At 37.5% G+C, this 21978-nt stretch overlaps 1 protein-coding gene across 1 annotated transcript in view; it reads left to right on the top strand.

Annotated features, from left to right (window-relative positions):
* Nucleotides 1-21978, top strand: part of SLC13A1 (solute carrier family 13 member 1) — a 76846-nt gene that overhangs the window by 5737 nt on the left and 49131 nt on the right. The window contains exons 2-6 of the mRNA XM_014839151.3: nt 8550-8678; nt 16890-17026; nt 19252-19439; nt 20297-20354; nt 20436-20484. Of these exons, the coding sequence (XP_014694637.2) occupies nt 8550-8678; nt 16890-17026; nt 19252-19439; nt 20297-20354; nt 20436-20484 (561 nt within the window). The remainder of the gene's footprint in view (nt 1-8549; nt 8679-16889; nt 17027-19251; nt 19440-20296; nt 20355-20435; nt 20485-21978) is intronic.

The following is a 21978-nucleotide window of genomic DNA, read 5'->3' as shown; positions in this document are numbered from 1 at the left end:
TTGAGGCTGTCTTCGTCTCTTTCTTTCATTTTTTTCCCTCACACATTTTTTCTTTTTTCCCCACTCTTTCCCTTAAAGTCTCCTGCCAGAGTACTATTTTAAAAATGCCAACCTGGTCCTATTATACCCCTGGTCAAACTTCTTCAGTGGCTCCCTTTTGCCTACAGGGGAAAAAATATCTAAACCACGCATGTATGCACTGCTGGATATTTAAGGTCTTTAAGATTTTGCCATTTATTTGTCCTAACAACCTACCCCAAAGCCACCAATACCTATCTCCCACGTTCACATTTTCCACATCAGCAATATTTCACTATTTGCAGTCCCTAGAATAACGGTGACTATTCTTGCCTCTCTGACTTTGCATATGCTGTCTCCTCTTTCTGGAATGCCCTCTCCCCTTGCCCTGTCCTTCTTGGGAAAGGCAGCTCTGGCTATGATACAAACTGAGAATATCCTCAGTGTTCTTATTGCCTCATGGATACATTGGCCCCCATTAGAGTACGTTTTCCATTTCGCTTTTATCTTTGCCTCCCCCTCTAGACTGTAAATAATTCAAGAACCTGGAACATATTGTTTAATTTCTGTTTCCTCAGCATCAAACACAGTGCCAGTCACGTAGCAGATAGTTGATAACTATGCTGAATGGACGGATTGATGATCTCTCATGGCAGAAGGATGAGAGACAAGCCAGATCTTGTAGAAAGGATAGGATGCAGGAGAAAAACGGTGAGGAAAGGATGGAATTTAAAATAGAGTGAAAAGAGTGACTACAGGACAGAACAAGAATGTTGGTGTAACAGGAGGGTATTTCTTCCACAAAGAAATTCTTTTCCCTCCATGATAGGTTTTTAAACCTTGTTTGATAGCAATAATAAATGCAAATGTCCTCTATAAGCCTCAAAACAATCATTAGAAACAGTCAATACTATGCCCATTTTACAGATGAGCAAACAAGACTCAGAGAGGTTAAGCAATTGACCCAGAGTCACACAGTCTATCAGAGTGTGGGAGGACTTAAATACAAGCCTGTCTAACTCGCAAGCCCGTTGACAACATTGCTTCTTTAACGGTATTTACAGCGCATCTTTGAAAGCTTGTGCACAGTTTGCCTTACTCCACCACTCCTGCATTTGTGATGACAAAAGTGCATGTTGAGATGAGGTCTCACTCTGCCTAGATTGCAGAGTCACCGCAACCCGTGATGGACAAATAGTGTGAGCAAAAATTAAATTTGGGTTGTTTTAAGCTCCTGAGATTTAGGGAGTTCTGCCACTGCATAGCTTTGTCTGTCTTGACTTATCTAGCGTCTTCTGAAAAGCTTCACAAGTAATTTTGTCAATCTCCCCACTGGTCCATTTCCTCATCTGCAAAATGAACAAGACTCTTAAAAGAGTTTTAAATGTTATCTGTGGATCGGCTGCTCCAGATTCATGTGAGGTACTTGCATAAAATCACAACCTCTGGATGTGAAGTCCAGGATGCATGCTTAACAAACTCGTCAGGATCCTAAAGAAGCCAATCCATGGACTGCATTTTGATCACACCCTAACGCATAGTCAAGTTGGAGAGCTAAATGACCTCTGTGGCTATTTCCAGTTCCACTGTGAGCGTGAGGTGTGAACACAGTACATCTCCATTGCTAATTATTTGCAAAGGTTAAATGAAAAGAAGGAGTTAAAAATTCCCCAGTAATTGGCATAGTGGAGCCACCAATTGACTTTCCTTGCTATCCATTTGGCCTAAAAACTAACAACAAATGTTATTTATTTTTCCTTGACTTTATAGCTGAGCTCTTTCTTACTCTCCATGTTCCAAGATGAGGATATTTTGAGTCATTTTAAGCTTTGCAATTAATATGGATTGAGTCTTGAGAAATCACTGCAGCGGGAGGGGAAGGTATATGACGAACCATTCGAAGCCCTTTACAGGCTCTGTCAAATAATAATAGTGTTTTGCTTGTAGCACACAGATTTAGAATGCATCATTTTTCTCCTTTCTTAATTGCTTTGTGTTCTCTTTAGAAAATCAATTGCAGTGAGTGCAGTCTGTGATTGGTCCCACTTTTCTCAAGCTGAGCTGAGAGATCGTACCCACATATGTACTAATTCATCAGCCAAATTACTCCCTAATATCAGTCAGTGTGTCTTTAAAAAAGGGGGAGAAGGGGTGAAAAAAACTGTATTTTAAAGCCTAATTTATATTTCAATTCCATCTAGAGCTATAATTTAAAAGAGAACAAAGGTGATTTTTAAACATAATCAGCCACATTTTCTGAGATAATTTGACAGTCAGAACTTTGGGCGGGGGGAACCATTATCCAAACCGCTTAGTCATAGCGTCTTTTGCCGTTTCTACCTCTGCAACAAGGGCCCTGGCTGCACTTAGGCAAGGTGGTTAAGACAAGATATTATATGATGACATCGTTAAATGGGGCCTTGGGAAGTGGGAGAATGTCACTATTGGGAAGTAGCCTGTGCAGATAAAACTTTTAGTTCTGATTCCGGCTTGTTAGCAAGAGAGAGAAGAGCTCAGGGGAAAATGTGGAGATGTTCACCCACTGGGGAGAGGGTCCAGAGATCCAGTGCCAGGCAAGTAGGAGGGAAAACAGAAAAGAGAGCTGGGCAAAGAAAAGAGATTCCTATACTAAAGAATTTTATGCCTAGGATAGTGATGGAGTGTTTTATATAGGCATCAAGATACATGAATAAAAATAATTGTAGAAAGAACACAGAAAAGAAAAACTTCGTTCATTCAGCAAATATTACTGAGTGCTTATTTTCTGCAGGTACTGTTTTAAGTGCTGAGGGTAGAGCAGTAAAGGAAATAAGATATGCTCTCATGGAGTTTATACTTGGAATGAATCCCAACTCTACCGCACACTAGCAGTGTCATTATTGATCCTTTGTTCAACATGGAACTGCGAGACGTGCCTCATAGAATTCTGATGGGGACTAAATAAGATAAATCATGTAGAACACCAAGTATTGTATCTGGCATGTAGTAGGCATTCATAAATGTTATTTTTCTATCCTCTTACTTAGTTATAAGTCAGAAAAACAGATTTGCTTGACTTGGCACATATCTTCACCTTTTAAATAAGTTTTTCTATCCATAACGCCTATGATCAGCAGTTTAAATGAAGTTTATGAAAGTAGGACCACCCACACCTTCACCCTCTTCTCCACTCTACACACAAAGCAAATGATTATTTCTGTAGACCAGATGCGCCAGAGAAGCAAACAAGTGGAGCAATGGTGAGAACTGTGATCTAAAGTGCTCCCACATTGTTCTGGGGTTAGGATCAAGTTCAGTGCCACACTCTATGGGCTGGAGAGTGGTTTTCTTGAAGCTATGAAAAAAGCTAGACTGACCACTGTCTGTGATGGTATTCACAGGAAGCAGACACTGCCCAGCCTTTCAGCCAGGACCTGACCCAAGCTACCTCATCCAGCTAGATGATTAGATTTGCATTGTCCTGCATTTGGTGAATTCTACCAAATATTTAAAGATGAATCAACCCCAGTCCTTTTCAAACTCTTCCAAAAAGCTGAAGATGAGGGAACACTTCCAAACTGGTTTTATGAGGCCAACATTACCCTATAGCAAAGCCAGACCAAGGCACTATTACAAAAAAAATTATAGGCCCATAGTCCTGATGAACATACACATAAAAATCCTCGAGAAAATTCTATTAGACTGAATTCATTTTCACATTAATAAGATCATACGGCATGTTCAAGTGGGATTTGTCCCTGGGATGCAAGGATTATTCAGTTTGCACAAATCAGTTTTAATGTGTGCACCACATTAACAAAACGAAGGATGAAAAAGCCACATTATTATCTCAATAGACACAGACAAACCATTTGACAAAATTCAACACCGCTTCGTGACAAAAGCTCTCAGCCAATTAGGTATAGAAGGAATGAACTGCAACGTAATAAAGGATGCATATGACAAGCCCACAGCTAACATCATACTCAAGGTGAAAAACTGAAAGCTTTTCCTCTAAGACCAAGAATAAGACAAGGATGCCCACTCTCACCACTTCTATTCACCAGAGTATTGGAAGACCTAGCCAGAGAAATTAGTCAGGAAAAAGAAATAAAAAGCATCATATTGGAAAGGAAGGAGTAAAATTATCTCTGTGTGTATATAACATCATCTCATATGTAGAAAATCCTAAATACTACCTTTTAGGATACTACCACATAAAACTGTTAGAACTAATAAATAAATTTAGTAAAGTTGCAGGATACAAAGTCAATGTCAAAAATCAGTTGTTTCTATACGCTAACAACTAATTAGCCAAAAAGAAAAATTAAGAAAACAATCCCATTTACAATAGCATCAAAGAGAAGAAAATACTTAGGAACAAACTTAACCATGGAGTTCCCCCTTCTACACTGAAAACTTTAAAATAATAAAACATTGATGAAAGAAATTAAAGAGATACAAATAAATGGAACGATATCCAAAGTTCGTGGATTGGAAGACTTAACATTGCTAAAATGTCCATGCTACCAAAGCGATCTACAGATTCAGTGCTACCACCATCAAAATCTCAATGGCATTTTTTTTTTTTTTTTGAGGAAGTTTAGCCCTGAGTTAGCCGCTGCCAATCCTCCTCTTTTTGCTGAGGAAGACTGGCCCTGAGCTAACATCCATGCCCATCTTCCTCTACTTTATATGTGGGATGCCTACCACAGCATGGCTTGCCGAGCAGTGCCATGTCTGCACCCGGGATCCGAGCTGGCACAGCCCCGGCTGCCAAAGCAGAATGTGGGCACTTAACTGCTGCGCCACCGGGCCGGCCCCACCCAATGGCATTTTGTACAGAAATAGATAAAACAATCCTAAAATTCACGTAGAACTACAAAAGACCCTGAATAACCAAAGGAATTTGAGCAAAGAGAACAAAGCTTGAGGCATGACGCTTCCTGATCTCAAAATACATTACAAAGCTACAATAATTAAAACAGTACTGTATTGGCATAAAGACATATAGACCAATGGAACAGAATGGAGAGCTTAGAAATAAACCCATGCATATATGGTCAACTCATCTTCAATAGGGGTGCCAAGAATACTCAATAGGCAAAGGACTTGAATGGACATTTCTCCAAAGATGACATGCAAATGACCAACAGGTATATGAAAAGGTGTTCAACATCACTAATCATCAGGGAAACATAAATCAAAGCCACAAAGTGCTATCACCTCACACCTATTAAGATGGCTTTTATAAAAAAAAAAAGACAAAAAGTGATGGCAATGATGTGGAGAAATTGGAACCCTTGTATATTGTTAGTGAGAAGGTAAAATGGTACAGTCACTATAGAAAACAGTATGGAGGTTCCTCAAAATACTAAAAATAGAACTTATAAAAATTAAAATAATATATGATCTGGCAATCCCACTTATGCTTATGTCTCCAAAAGAATTGAAATCAGGATCTTGAAGAAGTATTTGTACTCCCATGATCATTGCAGCATTATTCACAATAGTCAAAATATGGAACCAATCTAAATGTCCAATGATGGATGGATGCATAAAGAAAATGTGAGATATATATATTTATAATATATGTATATATACAAGAGCAACATGAATTAGTAGGAAAAAGATGAACTATCCAATACAAAAAGCTAGGACATTTTGACTATCCATTTAGGAAGAATTAAGTATCTGATTCCTATAAAAATAAATTAAGCCCCTACACTTGAAAATTATTAAACTTTAGAAAAAAATACAGGAATATAAAATATAGGAAGAACTTCTCATACAAGGTAGAAAAAGCACAAAATGTAATAAAGAATTTTAAAATAACTGCATTAAAATTAAAATCCTCTTGTCAACCAAAAATACAATAAAGCATATTTCATAGACGAGGCAGAGATGAAGAAAAATATTTGCAAATATATAACTTATAAAGAAATATTATTAAAAATCTACAAATAACTCCACAAATTCATGAAGAAAAGAAGCAAACAACACAACAGAAAAATGGAAAAAGACTATAAATAAGGTAATTTGCGGGAGAGAAACAATTATGTTCAATAACCATGAAAAAATACTTCAATGGTATTCAACCAAATGCAAATTAAATTAAGAAGAACTTTTCATACCATCAGGTTGTCAAATAAATAAATTAGTCCTATATACAAACTGCTGGTGAAGTGAACTTTCTCACACAGCTGGTGGCAATATAAACTGATACAACTATTTTAAATAGCAATTGGGCAATGCTCAGTCAAGTTCAAATGCATAGCAACTCCAACACTATGGCAGGGGTTATGTGTGGTAAACAGAATTAACTGGCACCATATATTCTTTTTTTTTTTTTTTTTGGTGTTTTAGCAGTCCCTTATAGATTGGTGCTCCATATAATCGTCAGGGTGGCTGGTCCCTTAATCTGACTGTATGCAAAGGAGTGACAAAATCAAAGTGGATTCTTGGAAGATGATCTGTTTTGGTAACAGCCTTGTCTGTACCGCAAGAAGTAGGGTGGAGGCGGAGGGGCAGATTGGAAAGGTAAAGTCACAGGAGGAGAGGGAGGCCCCAGAGAGCATCGGTTGTAGCTAAAGAGCAAGATAGTGAAAGGGTCCATTTTATCTTTGAAATCTAGGTTCTTGCAAGTATGATAGAAAACACAAAGTCATAAGGAGGAGCTTTTGGGCTACCCATGTGTTCTAACTAAGAGAAAATGCAGGCCTGGTCTTTCTCCTGCACTGGCATTTTAAATTAAGCTAGTATTCACAAATTCTCTCCAGACTAAGTGAGGAAGATTCAGTTAAGGCTCAGCTCTGTCTCACTGTTTTACTGTTTGTCAGGATTATTGAGGCAGACTTTCTATAAAACTGTCAACATTAGAATACCTTGATTCTTTCTCCTTTAAAAAGATGACACAATAAAGATATGACATAATCCTAGCTTGTTAGGGATTTCTCAGAAACCCACTGAAAGTTCAAGGATGCTGGGTGAGTGCATCCCACCCTGAGGACTCCCCCTGAGGTGGGTGATTCAGAGGGCAGGAGAGCCAGAAATTTTATTGCCCTGAGAAAACATTAAGTAAAAGACCTCATTAGGGGCCTGCCCACTGGTGTAGTGGTTAAGTTCGTGAGCTCTGCTTTGTTGGCCCAGGATCCCAGGCATAGACCTAGCACTCTTTGTCAAGCCATGCTGTGGCAGCATCCCACATAAAATAGAGGAAGATGGGCACAAATGTTAGCTCAGTGACAATCTCCCTCAGGCAAAAAAGAGGAAGATTGGCAACAGATGTTGGCTCAGGGCCAATCTTCCTCACAAAAAATAAATAAATAAAATAAAAGACTTCATTACACTCAGCAGTTTTGTACATTTCTCAAATGCTGCTTGGAATTTGCAGAAATTAAACAATGTGAGGCCAAAATCAAACCATATAATAGATACTAACCTTTGTTGATAACATAGTACATTCCAAGTGACTTCATATCAAAATTATGTATCTAAGGGGCCTATCTGGTGGCTCAGTGGTTAAGTTCGAAAGTCCCACTTTGGTGGCCCCCGGTTTGCAGGTTTGGATCCCAGGTGTGGACCTATGCACCGCTTGTCAAGCCATGCTGTGGTAGGTGTCCCACATATAAAGTAGACGGAGATGGACGTGGATGTTAGCTCAGTGCCAATCTTCCTCAGCGAAAAAAAAGAGGAGGATTGGTGGCAGATGTTCTAGGGCTAAAAAAATTAATTAAAAATTAATTTGAAAAATTATTTATATAAGCCAAATATAATGATAAATTTCAACTCTTTCTTTACAATGCCATAAAACAGAAACCCATAAAACAGAAACCATTTGTACCTAGCAAAGCAACAGATTCTGTTAAGAGTCTCAGTCATGTTGAGTCTCCCTGTGTCCCCCCAGGAGCTCAGCTGTCTTTCCAAAAAATAAGGCAAAGGCTCTTCATCTCCAGATCCATGTCATTTAGGAGCTACTTCACTCTCCTCCATGCCACATAACTTGGACACTGTCCTTCATTCTCTGAAACAAAGTACAGCAAAAATTTTCTTCTCGGTTGATTTCCCCTTTTTAGTAGAAGGAGAGGAAGGCCGGTGTGCATAGGTCCCACCCAACCAGGCACCAAGGAATACAGTTAAAAACCAGGTGTGGCCTGCCCCAGGGGGAAGGCAGAAATGGCTATTTCTGTATTTCCAGCAGAACTGGGAGTGCATTTTATAAGCCAAAGGAAGGTGAGCACAAATATCCGTATACACCGATATGAGCACAGAAAGTTGACTATCCGCAATTACCTCTTTCACAAGAAATGTAAAGGAAACTTAGTGGATGAAGGTATTTTTATGTCTTCGTTTTTTTCATGTGTATTAAATTTTGCCTCTTAGAATCCCTAACACGTGATTATTTACAGCCCAACTCAAAGGTGCAGAGGCCTTCAGAGTTTCTGCTTGCTTTCCCTGTGACAAAACTCCATGCAGCAAATGTGGTTGTGATTTGAACGATGACTTCCCAGCCTCATTATTTCACGTTGTGCTTTTGCCTTTGTTCTTTCCAGGAAGCAGAATGTGCCTACGTACTCTTTGTTGTTGCCATATTTTGGCTTACAGAAGCTTTGCCTCTCTCCGTCACAGCCTTGCTACCTGGGTTAATGTTCCCATTGTTTGGGATCATCCCTTCTAAGACGGTAAGCTCTCTTGCAAATGTTTGTTGTAATTAGACGACATTTTGTGTTGATATTTTCACTGAGAAAAGTTATATTTAAAGGGGGGCAATAATCTTGTTGATAAGGCTTCTACATAAGTTCCAAACTTCCAGTTGTTTCTCTTCTCTACAATTCTGCATGTGTAACAAAAACAGGACACAGACTGTGGCTTCTTGAGTCATGCGCGTCAGCAGGAGAAATGCGTGTCCAATCTTCCCAGGCTGACGTTTATGCCTGGTGCCTCCCTCTCAGCAAAAAGGCCAACTCTTTCACATCCTTCACAAGCTTTTTCTATTCAGCAGAATTAGGTCTCACACAGTGTTGGGAAAGCAATTTATGTTCTTAATGAAGAAAAGGCTTCCCTGTTTTCTTTTCCAGAAACATGCCATTTCAAAAGATAAAGCCAAATTAACTTCCACATGTATTTCTATTTTGTTCTTGCTGAGAGGAGCTTATTCATGCTGAGAGGTCTTTCTTACCTTCATACAATCTAAAGGTACCCAACTGAAGAAAATGGATTCAATTTCCCATTAAAAGCATGAAATGCATTGAAACCAGAATGTCGATCTCCATGCAGCCTCCAGCCACCCGGCACACAACTGCCTAAACCACAGCTGAAACATTCTCAGGAAAGATGTCAAGTATATGATGCCAGTCCATGCAATTTATCCCCTTTGGACGGCTATCTTCTGCCAAGGTCCAATATTGCTATCATGGGGTTCATCTGTCTTGTAATGTGGGTAGAGATTTTTTTTCTGCGAGAGAAGCTACTCCCTTTCTTATTTTCATGCCATTCTTCCCCATTTTGGAGTTCAAGTCCATCTTTTTGCATTTCAGATCCTCTCTGCTCCTCTTACTACATTTTCCCCTCCGTCATAACCTTGACTCTTTTCTTTCTAAGCACCATTGATTTGGAAAAGAGTGTAGCCAGGGCTGTACTTTAGTTCCTTTCATTCCCAGGCTGAAGATTTGTTGTCCCAGAGAATCTGGAGTCTAAAATTCAAGAACTTTCTCGAATGCTGCAACATGCTAGAAGGCTCTCAATAGAGGAAATATTCAAAGAAGGGGTTGGCAATTTCTCCAAAATAGGATGTCAATGTATTAACTCCCGTCCTGCTGGCTTGGGTGGTCCTACCTCCAGAGATGATTAAGTTTAACACTCACATCTTTGTCTCTTCTGAATTGACTTTTATAGAGGCTGAGCTAGAAACAAGATTAACTGGAGTCATGGGGCATTTCTGTAGCAAAGGGGTTAGAGGGAGACAGGAGGAATATGGTGCCTAGGTAAGCCTGACTTTGTGGAAGCTGCCAAAGAAACATCTCTGCCTCTTTTCAGGATGCGAAGTCTTGACTAGAGGCAATAAGGTTCTCAGTACCAATGGCAGTCGTCTTACTCAGGCTGCTGATACCTATTCAAGAGTCCTTTATCCTCCAAGGTGTCAGCCTCAGACTAATTTAACAGTCATAAAATGTTAGACTAGGAAGGGAGTTCTTCTGGGTCATTTCATCCTGGGAAGGGATTTCCTTCCACAATGTCTCTTACAGATCAGATCACTCAGGAAGTATCTAAGGCTTCCTGTGTGTGGGCCTAGAATATCCCACAAGGAAATCCATGCCATTTTTGAATAACTTCACCACTTAAGCAATTCAGCTTTATTGAGCCCAAGTCTGAAATTAAGTCACTTTGATTCTTTAAACTTTTCTCTAATATTTGAGATTCCACAAATAAACTTCATTTTTCTTCCCCATTATGGTGTTGCTTGGATTTGAAAGTAAACATCATTGCTTCCTTAAGTCTTCCCACCTTCAGTCTCTGTGGTTTCCAGACCTCAGCTCCTTTTTTCAACCCTGTCACCCCTACCTCCTTCACCACCACCACCTTCTTTTCTCTTCCTGGAAATACCTCTAGTTTGTCAATGAGACTTTGGAATTAAATTGTTAATAAATGTAACTAATGTCTGTCCCATAGTAAGCACTCATTCTATGTTCATTAATATGATTATTAGTTGCACATTGACAAAAGAGAATAGATCACTCTAGAAACATTCTGACTGTTGCAAAGCTAAATGAGTCTATGCTCTCCCCTCTGCTATTTCAGCCTAAATTTGTTTTAAACTTGATGTGACTTTCTTCACCTATTAAACTTAATGAGATCTCACAACAAATCAAAGTCCTTAGGACTTTTAGTGGAGAGAACTGTTTTTCAGTCTTGTGATCCTATTTTGAGACAAAGTAACTGACCTTTTACTTGGAAATAGCTGACCAAAGCTGCAGAGAAAGGGCTGGAGAAGCTCAGACGACGTGAGCTTAAACCCTGATATTCACCACTAACTACTTTAATGATCCTGATCATGAACCTTAATAAACCTTTCTTTGTCTTCCTTAGAGAATGATAATGCAACACAATTCAAGGGTTGTCATAACAATCAAATCAAATAATATGTATGAAACAGAGATACATACTAAGTGTCAAATATTCTTATGAGTTTTTATATAACGTTTGTTTGACAGTGTTAAACTATCATTCCAGCCTACCGCAGCATCTTGCAATCTCAGCTCTGTCATTGAGGAGAATATGGTGTCATTAGAATCCTCATCTAAGTTCGTTGCCCTACACATCTTTCTCTTTGGCCATCATAGTTTTAGCTTCACTAATTATTTGTTAAGCCAATGCTCAATACCTACATCTTACTGAGCACATTGTTGTATTGAAGAATATCAACAAATATTGAATTTCTCTCCTATCTTTTGAATAAAATCTGAAATACTAAATAGTGTGCCCAATTGGATATTCCAAAGCAGGTATTATTATTATTATTGAAAATATATTTACATGTAAATTTTACATATATAAAGTGAAGATACACATGCACACATATTTATGTTATACTACATATTTACTCAGCCGTTCAATAAATATTTATGTGCTAAGACTCTGCCAGGCACTTGGGAATACATCAGTGAATAAAAATGGACAAAATGGGGGCCACCTGATGGCATAGTGGTTAAGTTCACATGCTCCAATTCGATGGCATGGTGTTCACAGGTTCAGGATCCCAGGCACAGATCTAGCACAACTGGTCAAGCCATGCTGTGGTGGCATCCCACATAAAATGGAGGAAGATTGGCAACAGATGTTAGCTCAGGGCCAATCTTGCTCACACACACACACACAAAAAACCAGACAAAGTGTCTTCCTAGGAGAAAAGAGACAATAAACAATATACCTCAATGAACAGATAAATTGTATAGTGAGATAGAAGGAGATTAGTGCTATGGAAAAAATGCAACAGGATAATGAGGACCAGGAGAGAGTTGCAGTTTTAACTAAGATGATCCGAATAGACCTCAATGAAGTGTCAATACCTGTAAAAACATTTACAGGAGCTGAGGGAGTTAGTCATTTGGGTATCTGGGGAACAATCATTGCCGAAGGGGAAATACCCAGTGCAAAGACCTTAAAGCAGGTATATGTCTGCAGTGTCACTGGAGCAGAGAAGCCAAGGGGTGAATGATAGAAAATGATGTCAGAGACAATGTGAAGAGAGACTGGACCATCTAGGGCCAAAGTAGGTCATTGTAAGGTTTTAACTCTGAAAGAAGTGAGACCTCCTAGAAAGTTTTGAGTAGAAGAGTGACATGATTGATTTACCTTTTATTTTAAAAGGATAACTTGGGTCATTGGGTTGAGAAACAAGGTAGAAAGGAGGGAATAGATGGTAGGTTATTGCAGTAATTCAGCTGAGAGACCAGGGTAATTCAGACCAGGCATAGTGAATATATTCTTGATATATTGTTAAGGTAAAACCAACAAAATTTCCTGAATAATTTGATATGGCATATGTGATAGAAAGGAGTCAAGGCTGCCTCACAGCTTTTTGACCTGCCAACTGGAAAAATGGCACTGCCATCAACTGAAATGGGGACGACTATGGGCAGAGTAGGAGAAAGGCTGAGACCTGGAGTTCAGTATTGAACATTAAGTTTGAAATACCTATTTGATATTTAAGTGAACATGTTAAGTGGGCAGTTAGATACAAATGAATCCAGCATGCATGAGAGAGAGCTGAGCTAGAAATACAGATTTGAGAATCATCAACATATAGATGGTACTTAAAGCCCTAAGACTTGTTGGGATCATTTAGGGAGTGAGTGAAGATGGAAAAGCCAAAGAGGACAAAGAGCTGAGTTCTGGAGAACTACAACATTAAGAGATTGGCAAGAAGAGAAAGTACTATCAGAGAAGACTGAGAAGGATAGGTTCTTGATGTAGGAGGAAGGCCAGGAGAGTGTGGGGTCTTGGAATCCAAGTGAAGCAAATGTTTTAAAGATGAAGCAATGATTAAATGTGTCAAATTTGTTAATACGTCAACTAATATGAACACTGGAAATTGACCATTGGATTTAGCAATATAACATAAGTAAAGATTTAAAAAAAAATAACGAAATATAAGGAAAAAATAAAATCTTTAAAAAAAAAAAAAAGGGGGCTGGCCCCGTGGCCGAGTGGCTAAGTTCGCGCGCTCCGCTGCAGGCGGCCCAGTGTTTCGTTGGTTCGAATCCTGGGCGCGGACATGGCACTGCTCATCAGACCACGCTGAGGCAGCATCCCACATGCCACAACTAGAAGAACCCACAACGAAGAATACACAACTATGTACCGGGGGGGGCTTTGGGGAGAAAAAGGAAAAAATAAAATCTTAAAAAAAAAAAAAAACGAAATATAGGCTTTATAATCATATACATCATAACTGACAAAACGCTTTTTTAAAAATCTCATTTAACTCACAAATTTGATGCGAAGTATTATTTAACTTTTATAGATAAGTATATTGACTTGTAGAAAGGCTGTTGAGCTGGTAAATTACATGGCTAAGAGAGAACTCAGGTGTTCTGATTACAAAAGTTGGAGTTTTTATCATGTTTTTTGATGAAAAGCCATTTTGAGACAGAAATATAACTACCTTGATCTTGACAATAGATTTCAAATTTCATTAGAAATTTTACTTGACATATCAAGTTTGCCTTGAAAATAGTTTTATTTATTAGCATAATTTTACAAACCAATAGCACCTTCTCTTATTACCTCCTATACAAGTAGGCTATAAACAAACACATCTGCTTGCGTTCTTTTACAAATACGTTAACTGATGAAAACCAAAGAATGGGTAATACAATGGAAAACAGGGAATGTGAAAATTCCTCCCTAGGTTTAACAACTAATTTTATTTAGACAATTGGGCTGCAAGCCATAGTTTGTTTGCATAGTCTATTAAGGGATTTGCAAACTGTGAGTCTGAGGGCCAAATCCAGTCTACTATGAAATTTTTCAAATAGAGTTTTATTGGAAACACACACAGTCATGCTCTTTCATTTACATATTGTCTTTGGCTACTTTTGTGCTACAAAGACAAGCTGAGTAGCTGTGATAGAAACCATAAGGCTCACAAAGTCTAAAATATTTGCTGACCCTTTCTGACCCTTTCAAAGTCTGCCAACTGCTGGTATAATCTAGAGAGATTATAACAGGACTATTTTGGGGTCCTGAAGTTCTTTCTGTATTTAATCTTTTACTCATAATGGCTTGCTTCTATGTGTTCCTTTGTATTTTTAAAGTAATTCTGCATTTATTCTCTCATTTAATTCTCAGACTATTGGTGAAATAGGGTCATTGAGGCTTATTTCCATGAACAAAATTGCAAAAGAGATAAGGACAGAGGAAAATTCACATGTCTATTCACCTTTCAATACCAACTCGAGTATTGAGTCCTATAAGAAGACTTTCCCAATTCCTCTAGGAAAAAAGTGGTCACTTAACCCTTTGAACTTCAACTCTACTGAAGAGGTGGCTCTCATGCACCTATGATATGTTATTGCGCTTTTTGTTTACTTGTTTTTCCTCATCTAATAACTTATAAGCTCCTTGAGTCTAGGGATTTATTAATTCAACATATATTGCGTGCCAAAACATGCCAAGTGTGTACTAAGCCTATAAATACAATGATAAATAAGACACATCTGTGGCTTCAAAACGTGTGTAGTCAAATGAAGGGTACAGTTAAGTAAAGAAATAATCACTATATAGGTTAAGAGGTGCTATAACAAAAGAAAGTACCATCCAACCAAGCTTACAGTGGTCAGGGAAGGCATCTTGGAAGAATTGACATTTGAATTCATCTATGAAGGAAGATTAGAGAGTAGCCAAGGTGAGAGAAGAGGATCATTCCAGGTTAAATGACAAGCAGGTGCTAAAGCATTTCTTTGTTTGGGGGACTACACATATAAGGGGAAATTGGTAGAGCACTGAAAGTCTAAGCTGGAGAGGTGAGATGGGACCAAATGATGAAGAGTCTTGTAAGACATGTTGAGAAGACTGGATTTGGTCTCAAAAGACATGGGGTCCATGGAAGGAGGATAGGAGGGACAATGATGTGATCAGATTTACATTTTAGAAAAATAACTATGATAATGGTAAGAGGTGGATTAGAAAAAGACAGATCACACAGTAACCAGGTGAGAAACAATGAGGAGCTTAATAAAGGCACTAATATGTGAAGAGAGAAAAGTAGACACATTTAAAAGATATAAAGGAATAGAAATAATAGGACTTGGCGGCCAATACACATACATTGGAAGTGAAAAACAAATCATGGCTGACCCTCAGGTTTCTGGCATGGGCAATTGAATAGATGGAAGTGTCATTCATCACAAAAGGGGCTACAAGAGGAAGACTATGTTTGAAGGATGCAGAGTGAGTAGATAAATGTTAGTTTGGGCATGTTGAGTTTTTAGATATTTGTGGGAAATTCAAATAGAAATGTCCAGTTGGATACACCAGTCTGGAACTCAGAAGACCTATCTGTCTAGATGTAAAGATTTTGGTGTCTTCAACATTCATTCAACAAATATATATTGAATACTTACTGTGTGCCAGATATTATTTTAGACACATAGAGGTAGAGATTGAACCCATAAGATTCAACAATCATGTAGACTTTTAAAAGCATAATAAATTAACTTTTCATAAAACATAAAGATGTCCACTCGTTCGCTTTTAATTCCAAAGGTAATTTTCAATTTTTACCTTTTGGAAATGAAACCAAGCTTAGTTAAGTTATATTAAAAATACAGATATAATTAAAAAGAGCAAAATCATCATCAAAATTGATTTTCCTATTCCTTCCTGGTTTCATAACATTAGAATGGTTTTGTTCCAACTCTTCCATTTCTTTTGCTGGACATTATTTGATTTTTTAAAGGAATATTTCCTCTTATAATCCTCTCCTTTCAGCACAGCATTGTGATTTAGTTTAGCCAATCATTTCATAAAGTTACAGCTATTGAATATCAGTCCCATGAGGTACTCCACCTAAAAATTAAATAAGGCTTCTATGATTAAATAAGTTTGAAAAATATGTAGTATATGGAATCCAACTCTTTGAGAGTGGCAGTATATGTTGGTATTTAAAGGTTTTGAGGAGGCTTACAGGAAAGAAAAGTCTAGTATTTCAAAACTCTAGATTTTCTAAATTCATTTGACTACAAAGTCTTTTTTTTTTTTTTTTTTTTTGAGAAAAGGATGATGTAGCTAATATACTTCAGAGCATTCTTTGGTAAATGTTGGTGCAAATGGTTGCCCAAATTTTCTGTACCCTCTATTAATCTCTGAATGGCATTAGCTAAAATTGATTTAAAGTATTGGCCCCTATTCAAGGGTATTTATTTTGTAGTAAGTAAATCTTGAAGGTAAACCATTCAAAATATGAAGGAGTGACTCTGTAGTTATGGCGTAATGGGTGGTAATGAAGATACTGGTAAGTTGGAGGCTTGACTCAGGACTTTCCCAAACCACAGTCATTGCTATTCTACCATAGGAATATAAACCAATTAATCCCATTTTACAGATGGAGAAATTAAGGCATGGAAGGCACTTGGCTGATGTTACTCAGCTATTGAAAAATTCAGTACCCTGGGCCCTTTTTTTTCTGTGTATTTTTCCTTAACACTACTATTTCTGGGTAAGAGTGAAGAACATATTTAAATTTGTATTCAAACACAAGTACATTCCTCTCAACAAAATATAAAGATTATGTAGTTGAAGGTCAAAGTTAAGAGCGGCAAAATAATGTCTTTCTTGTGCAACGTTATTTTTCCCCACCAACATAAAAAACATGGATTTAATTGTAATTTCAGGTGGCATCTTCTTATTTCAAAGATTTTCACCTACTGCTAATTGGAGTCATCTGTTTAGCAACATCAATAGAAAAATGGAATTTGCACAGAAGGATTGCTCTGAGAATGGTGATGATGGTGGGTGTGAACCCAGCATGGTAAGTACCGCATTTACTGTTCCAGGTTTACATTCTGAACAGACCATATTTTTGTACAGAGCAAACAACCAAATAAGTAATGCACATCCAGGCAATCATTTGTAGCTCAGTACAATTCATGACTTTTTTTTCTCTGCAAACGTGAAAGCGATATAAAGTGTACTTGAGTTGCAGGAGGAAAAACAACAACTTTCCTTTCACTGTGGGTCTAACTACAGGGAGATTGGAAAAAGTGCACACAACTCTCTCACCTTTATGCACCATAGGAGTCAAAGCTGAGAGAAGCCTTTAACCTCAACAGACAAGATTGATAGACTTCAGAGTAGATTTCAGTTCTATCTTGTTTATTTGGCTGATTACACATTCAAGACTTGTTCGAGAGCATCCTTGATCATCAGGGAGGATGTTAAGAACCAAAGACAAAGACATTACTGACAAAATACAAATGTGTGCAGAAAAATTCCAAGGTGAACATTTTTCTTTTTAAATGAACTGTTACAAAGTGAAAGGATCTATTAAGAAGTTTCATCTATAGAATGTGAAATCACTCATTTGACTGATTTTCCCCCACTGAAATGAATGTTTTTTTCCCATTAAATTAATTGGCTATTTTAGCTTTAATTCCAGCTCTGGTTAAGAACATAGATATGAACTTAAAAATTTCCAGTGTCACAATTATTTGCATAATGGTATTATGTTTTAAAGTCTGAGAAGGTTGAAAATAAGAAAATTTTCTTTGAAAATAAGAAAATTGTACTGAATTTGGTTTCCTAATTCATCCTAGGGTGTAACCACATCTGTGATTATCATTTACAGAGCAAATCATTTTGTTAAATACAAAAGAAATTGTCAGATGAGACAAAATTTTTAAAATTTTTTACTACTTAAAAATTTTATGACATGTATGTATTAAGGGCATTTTGCTCTTAAACTAAAGTGGTGTTCTGTGCCTCTTGGGGTGCTATAGAAATGTGTGTCTTTTCCTTGACCATCTGCTCACTGACCCCAGGAGATGGGGTAGTGCATGGCACAGTGGAACAAGAATCCTGCCCATTATATCGCTAAGTGGATTTTTCAATTTAAGGCATTTTCACCATGCAGAAACTTTACCTGATCCCAAGGGGGTTTTTTACTGGAAGATTTTACATCTTGCCAGTGCTTTAAGTTAAAAGTGTTCCTCGTTTTTTATCATTATTATTTATTATTTATTATTATTAATTGTTTATTATTTATTATTTATTATTATTAATTGTTATTATTTATTATTTATTATTATTAATTGTTTCTTAAACAGATTTCTAAAAAGTTTTGTTTTACACATAGAAAACACCCATCTCATCTGAAATTGAAACGTATAGTGTGGAATTTTTCTTGTGATCGATTTTAAAAGGGAGTCAGAGAATTTCATAAATGACTCCATATGGAAAGATATGCTCCTGAATGATTTTGTGGGGCCTCCTACTCAAAATAGATCATGTTGTCTCCCAAGCAATTAGGAAAGTTTATAGACATAGCTTAAAATCCAATAGTCTTAGGTATGTTATTTTTCAGGGAGAAGAACTACTCTATTTATAAGAAAAGACAATGCAATATATCCAGTTCTCGACAACAGCCAGGAATGTCAGATTCAGGAGAGCCTAAATAATAGAATCTACAGAAAATTCTGGAACCTCATGGTAGCTAGCAATTTTAACCATTTCCTCCACCCACGATCTACTGAACCAGAGTAGTGAACAAGTAAAAAGCAGATTTATAAATTTTAATCTCTCTCCTTGCCCTGTGAATTCTTGGCATACATAGTAATAAACAGAGATATGACCAAAAGATTGAAGAAAGAAAAAGGGATCCTAAATTCAAAAGTGGTTTCCACCTCGTCTTTGTAGTATTTTAAGGTAAATGTCATCATAAGGGCATTCAAATATTGCTGTAATATTATAAGCTGTTATACCATCTCCCAACTTGCAGTGTGGTTATGTTTAATCATTTTTCTGTTTGAAGAGACGAGATTCTTGTGGTTTCTGGGAGACAAATCTCATAAGAACTCCACTCTTACATGTGTCACTTTGATTTCTACCTGGCTATGACTATCCTCAGAGCTGGTAATCTAGGAGGAAACTTAACGTTCTATGTTTTGAAAAAATGAGTTCCCACTCCTTTACAGATAGCTACTAGAGAGCTAGTTAAACTAGAGAGCACAGCTCGTACTAAAGGCCTTCTCATTTCAGGCTGACATTGGGGTTCATGAGCAGTACCGCCTTCCTATCTATGTGGCTTAGCAACACCTCAACTGCTGCCATGGTGATGCCCATCGCAGAGGCTGTGTCACAGCAGATCATGAGTGCTGAAGCAGAGGTCGAGGCCACTCAGATGACTTATTTCAATGGATCAACCAACAATGGCCTGGAAATTGATGGTATCACATGTTGATATGGCTGCAGTGGGGTTTAGTTATGTGGGCAACAGACATAAAATCAAGAATTCTGCATTATACATATTTTTTCTTTTTTTTTTGTGAGGAAGATTGGCCTTGAGCTAACATCTGTTGCCAACCTTCCCCTTTTTGCTTGAGGAAGATTGTTGCTGAGCCAGCATCTGTCCCAATCTTCCTCTATTTTATGTGGGATGCCACCACAGCATGGCTTGACAAGCAGTGCTAGGTCCAAACCTGCGAACCCTGGACCTTCAAAGCAGAGTGTGTGAACTTAACCATTTTGCCACCCAGCCAGGCCCAAGAATTCTGGGTTATATTTTGAATTAACTGTCCATATGTGCATGATGTGAGTTAACATTTTTCTTTCTATATTTCCCAACATTTATACAAGGGAATTACATTAATCAAATATTTTACCTTAAATTAATGGTTGAATTTACATTATCTGGCAAAAGGGGAAAAAATGCCCTTTCTATCCTCCAGCCAGTCTGGTGGAACTCTCTATTTGTCTCATGTCTTTATCAGTAGACCCCCAGATTACTCTTTCATGCTGAAATGACTTTCCTGCATAATATTGGGAATCTTTAATTCCTACATTCTATTTAGAAATAGCATCACATTTTACTGTGGTTATTTCTGGCTCTGATACAGTGAAAAAATGTGGGGGAGATGTTTATGTTTATGAAATACTTTATTAAGATGAATGTTATGTCAATACAGGTGAATTTATTTATTTTCAGTTTCTAGTAATGCTTCCTTCCTCACATACAAACACACACATACATACACACTGATAACCTTTTATTTAAATTATTTTTCTTTTATTTAATGTTTTGCAGAAAGTGTTAATGGAGAGGAAACAAATGAGAGCAAAGAGAAAACAAAACCAGTTCCAGGGTAAAGAATATTGACATTTTGATTAAGATTTTCCAAATTACATTTTAATAAAATTATAAACTGGGTCAATTTATTTTTCAGACACAGTAATGATACAGAAAAAAATTCAAGCAAGATGGAGGTGGAACAGGTACATTAAATTTGATTCTTTCTAAATAATTATACATGAAATTATATTAGATCTGCAGTTAGACACGAATACATTTTAAAATCTGTTACTTGCTTCCTTGTCTATAAATTACTTTGCTTGCCTAAGTCAAAGCGTGGTGTAACGGTTTGATAAGCCTTCATGGATAGACTGAAATCAACATCCCAATAGGAAACATTTCAGGCTTGGAAAATTAGCATCATTTTCTTTTACTAGGTTCATAGTGATGGCAGTTAACATATGTAGTTTAAAGAAATGTAATTCTAGTCTCAGAATACTGTTTCATTTTCTTATTAAAATCCTGCTGCCTTTGCATTAGGGCTTCCTCATTTATTCCAGGTTATGAACTTAAAGCAACTCCTATTCACGCAATTACAGTTATCTTTATTGTCCCCATTGCCACTAAAAAATTCAATGCAGTTCATGAGTTGCTACTGTCAAGTACAAACGGAGGAGTTGTAGCCAATCGAGCTATTAAAGGAAGGAAGGAGACTTTTGTAAACTATCCCATAGAATTCATTTCCACAGAATAAATCAATATAAAAATACTATACTAGATTGTGTTGGGAGCAATAGCTCTCAAGACCGCTGGAAAATAATCCTGCATAGAAATAGTTTTACAGTAACCATGGCATTAGGAATAGGAGAGTGGGGCATATGTTCCTTCCTCAGGCTACGCGGCATTAGTATACAACTCAGTAGGGAAAAGAAAACCCTCTTGTTATTTACAGAAGTCTTCAAGGAAAGAGTGATTTCTGTGTAAAGAGAAAATGAATACAAAGATAAGTTTTGAGCCATTAGCTATGGTATATATTAAGAGTTTTAAAGATGACAATCAAATATTTATTTATAACATTATCATCTTTAGAGATAGAAGTAATTCTTTTAAAACCTAGAAAATTAATGGTATGCCAGGTATATTACAGAAGAATACATTAGAAACAGCCTTTAAAAACTGTTATGAAAATTGACAAGCCTAAACAGAATATACTTGTACTCAGTAACTTTCTTGCAATCATCTTTAGAAACCCAGTTTTCTGGCATGTGCCTAAATTTGGGGTCAAGGTCCTTCAAATTAATTTAACATCCAACACTGTCCTAGGTATTATGGGAAAGTCTATTGATGAAAAGACCCGCTCCTTACTGTAAGCAGCTCAGAGTCTAGTGAGGAAATGGACTTTAAAAATGTGTGACGAAACCACAATAAAGGCACACACGGAAGCCCAGTCCTTCAGAAGCGGAGCAACTAGCTCAATCTGGGCATTTTGCCGGGGAGGAGTATGAGGTAAAGGAGAGTTGAGTCTGAAAGGAAGATGGCATGTGCAATCAGAAGAGTGCAGACTCCGTGCAAGCAGGGACCATGTCTCCTTTGTCCTTTGTCCACCATGTAATCCCCCAGCACATTCCATTGCTCTGGCACAGGGTAGATATTCAATAGATATTTACCATATTAATTAATGAGTGAGTGAAAAAGGA

The sequence above is a fragment of the Equus asinus genome, chromosome 1 (genome assembly GCF_041296235.1).
Source record: "Equus asinus isolate D_3611 breed Donkey chromosome 1, EquAss-T2T_v2, whole genome shotgun sequence".
NCBI classification, from domain to species: Eukaryota; Metazoa; Chordata; class Mammalia; order Perissodactyla; family Equidae; genus Equus; species Equus asinus.
The sequence above is the reverse complement of the archived record's forward strand: the minus strand, read 5'-3'. Positions and strand labels throughout refer to the sequence as shown.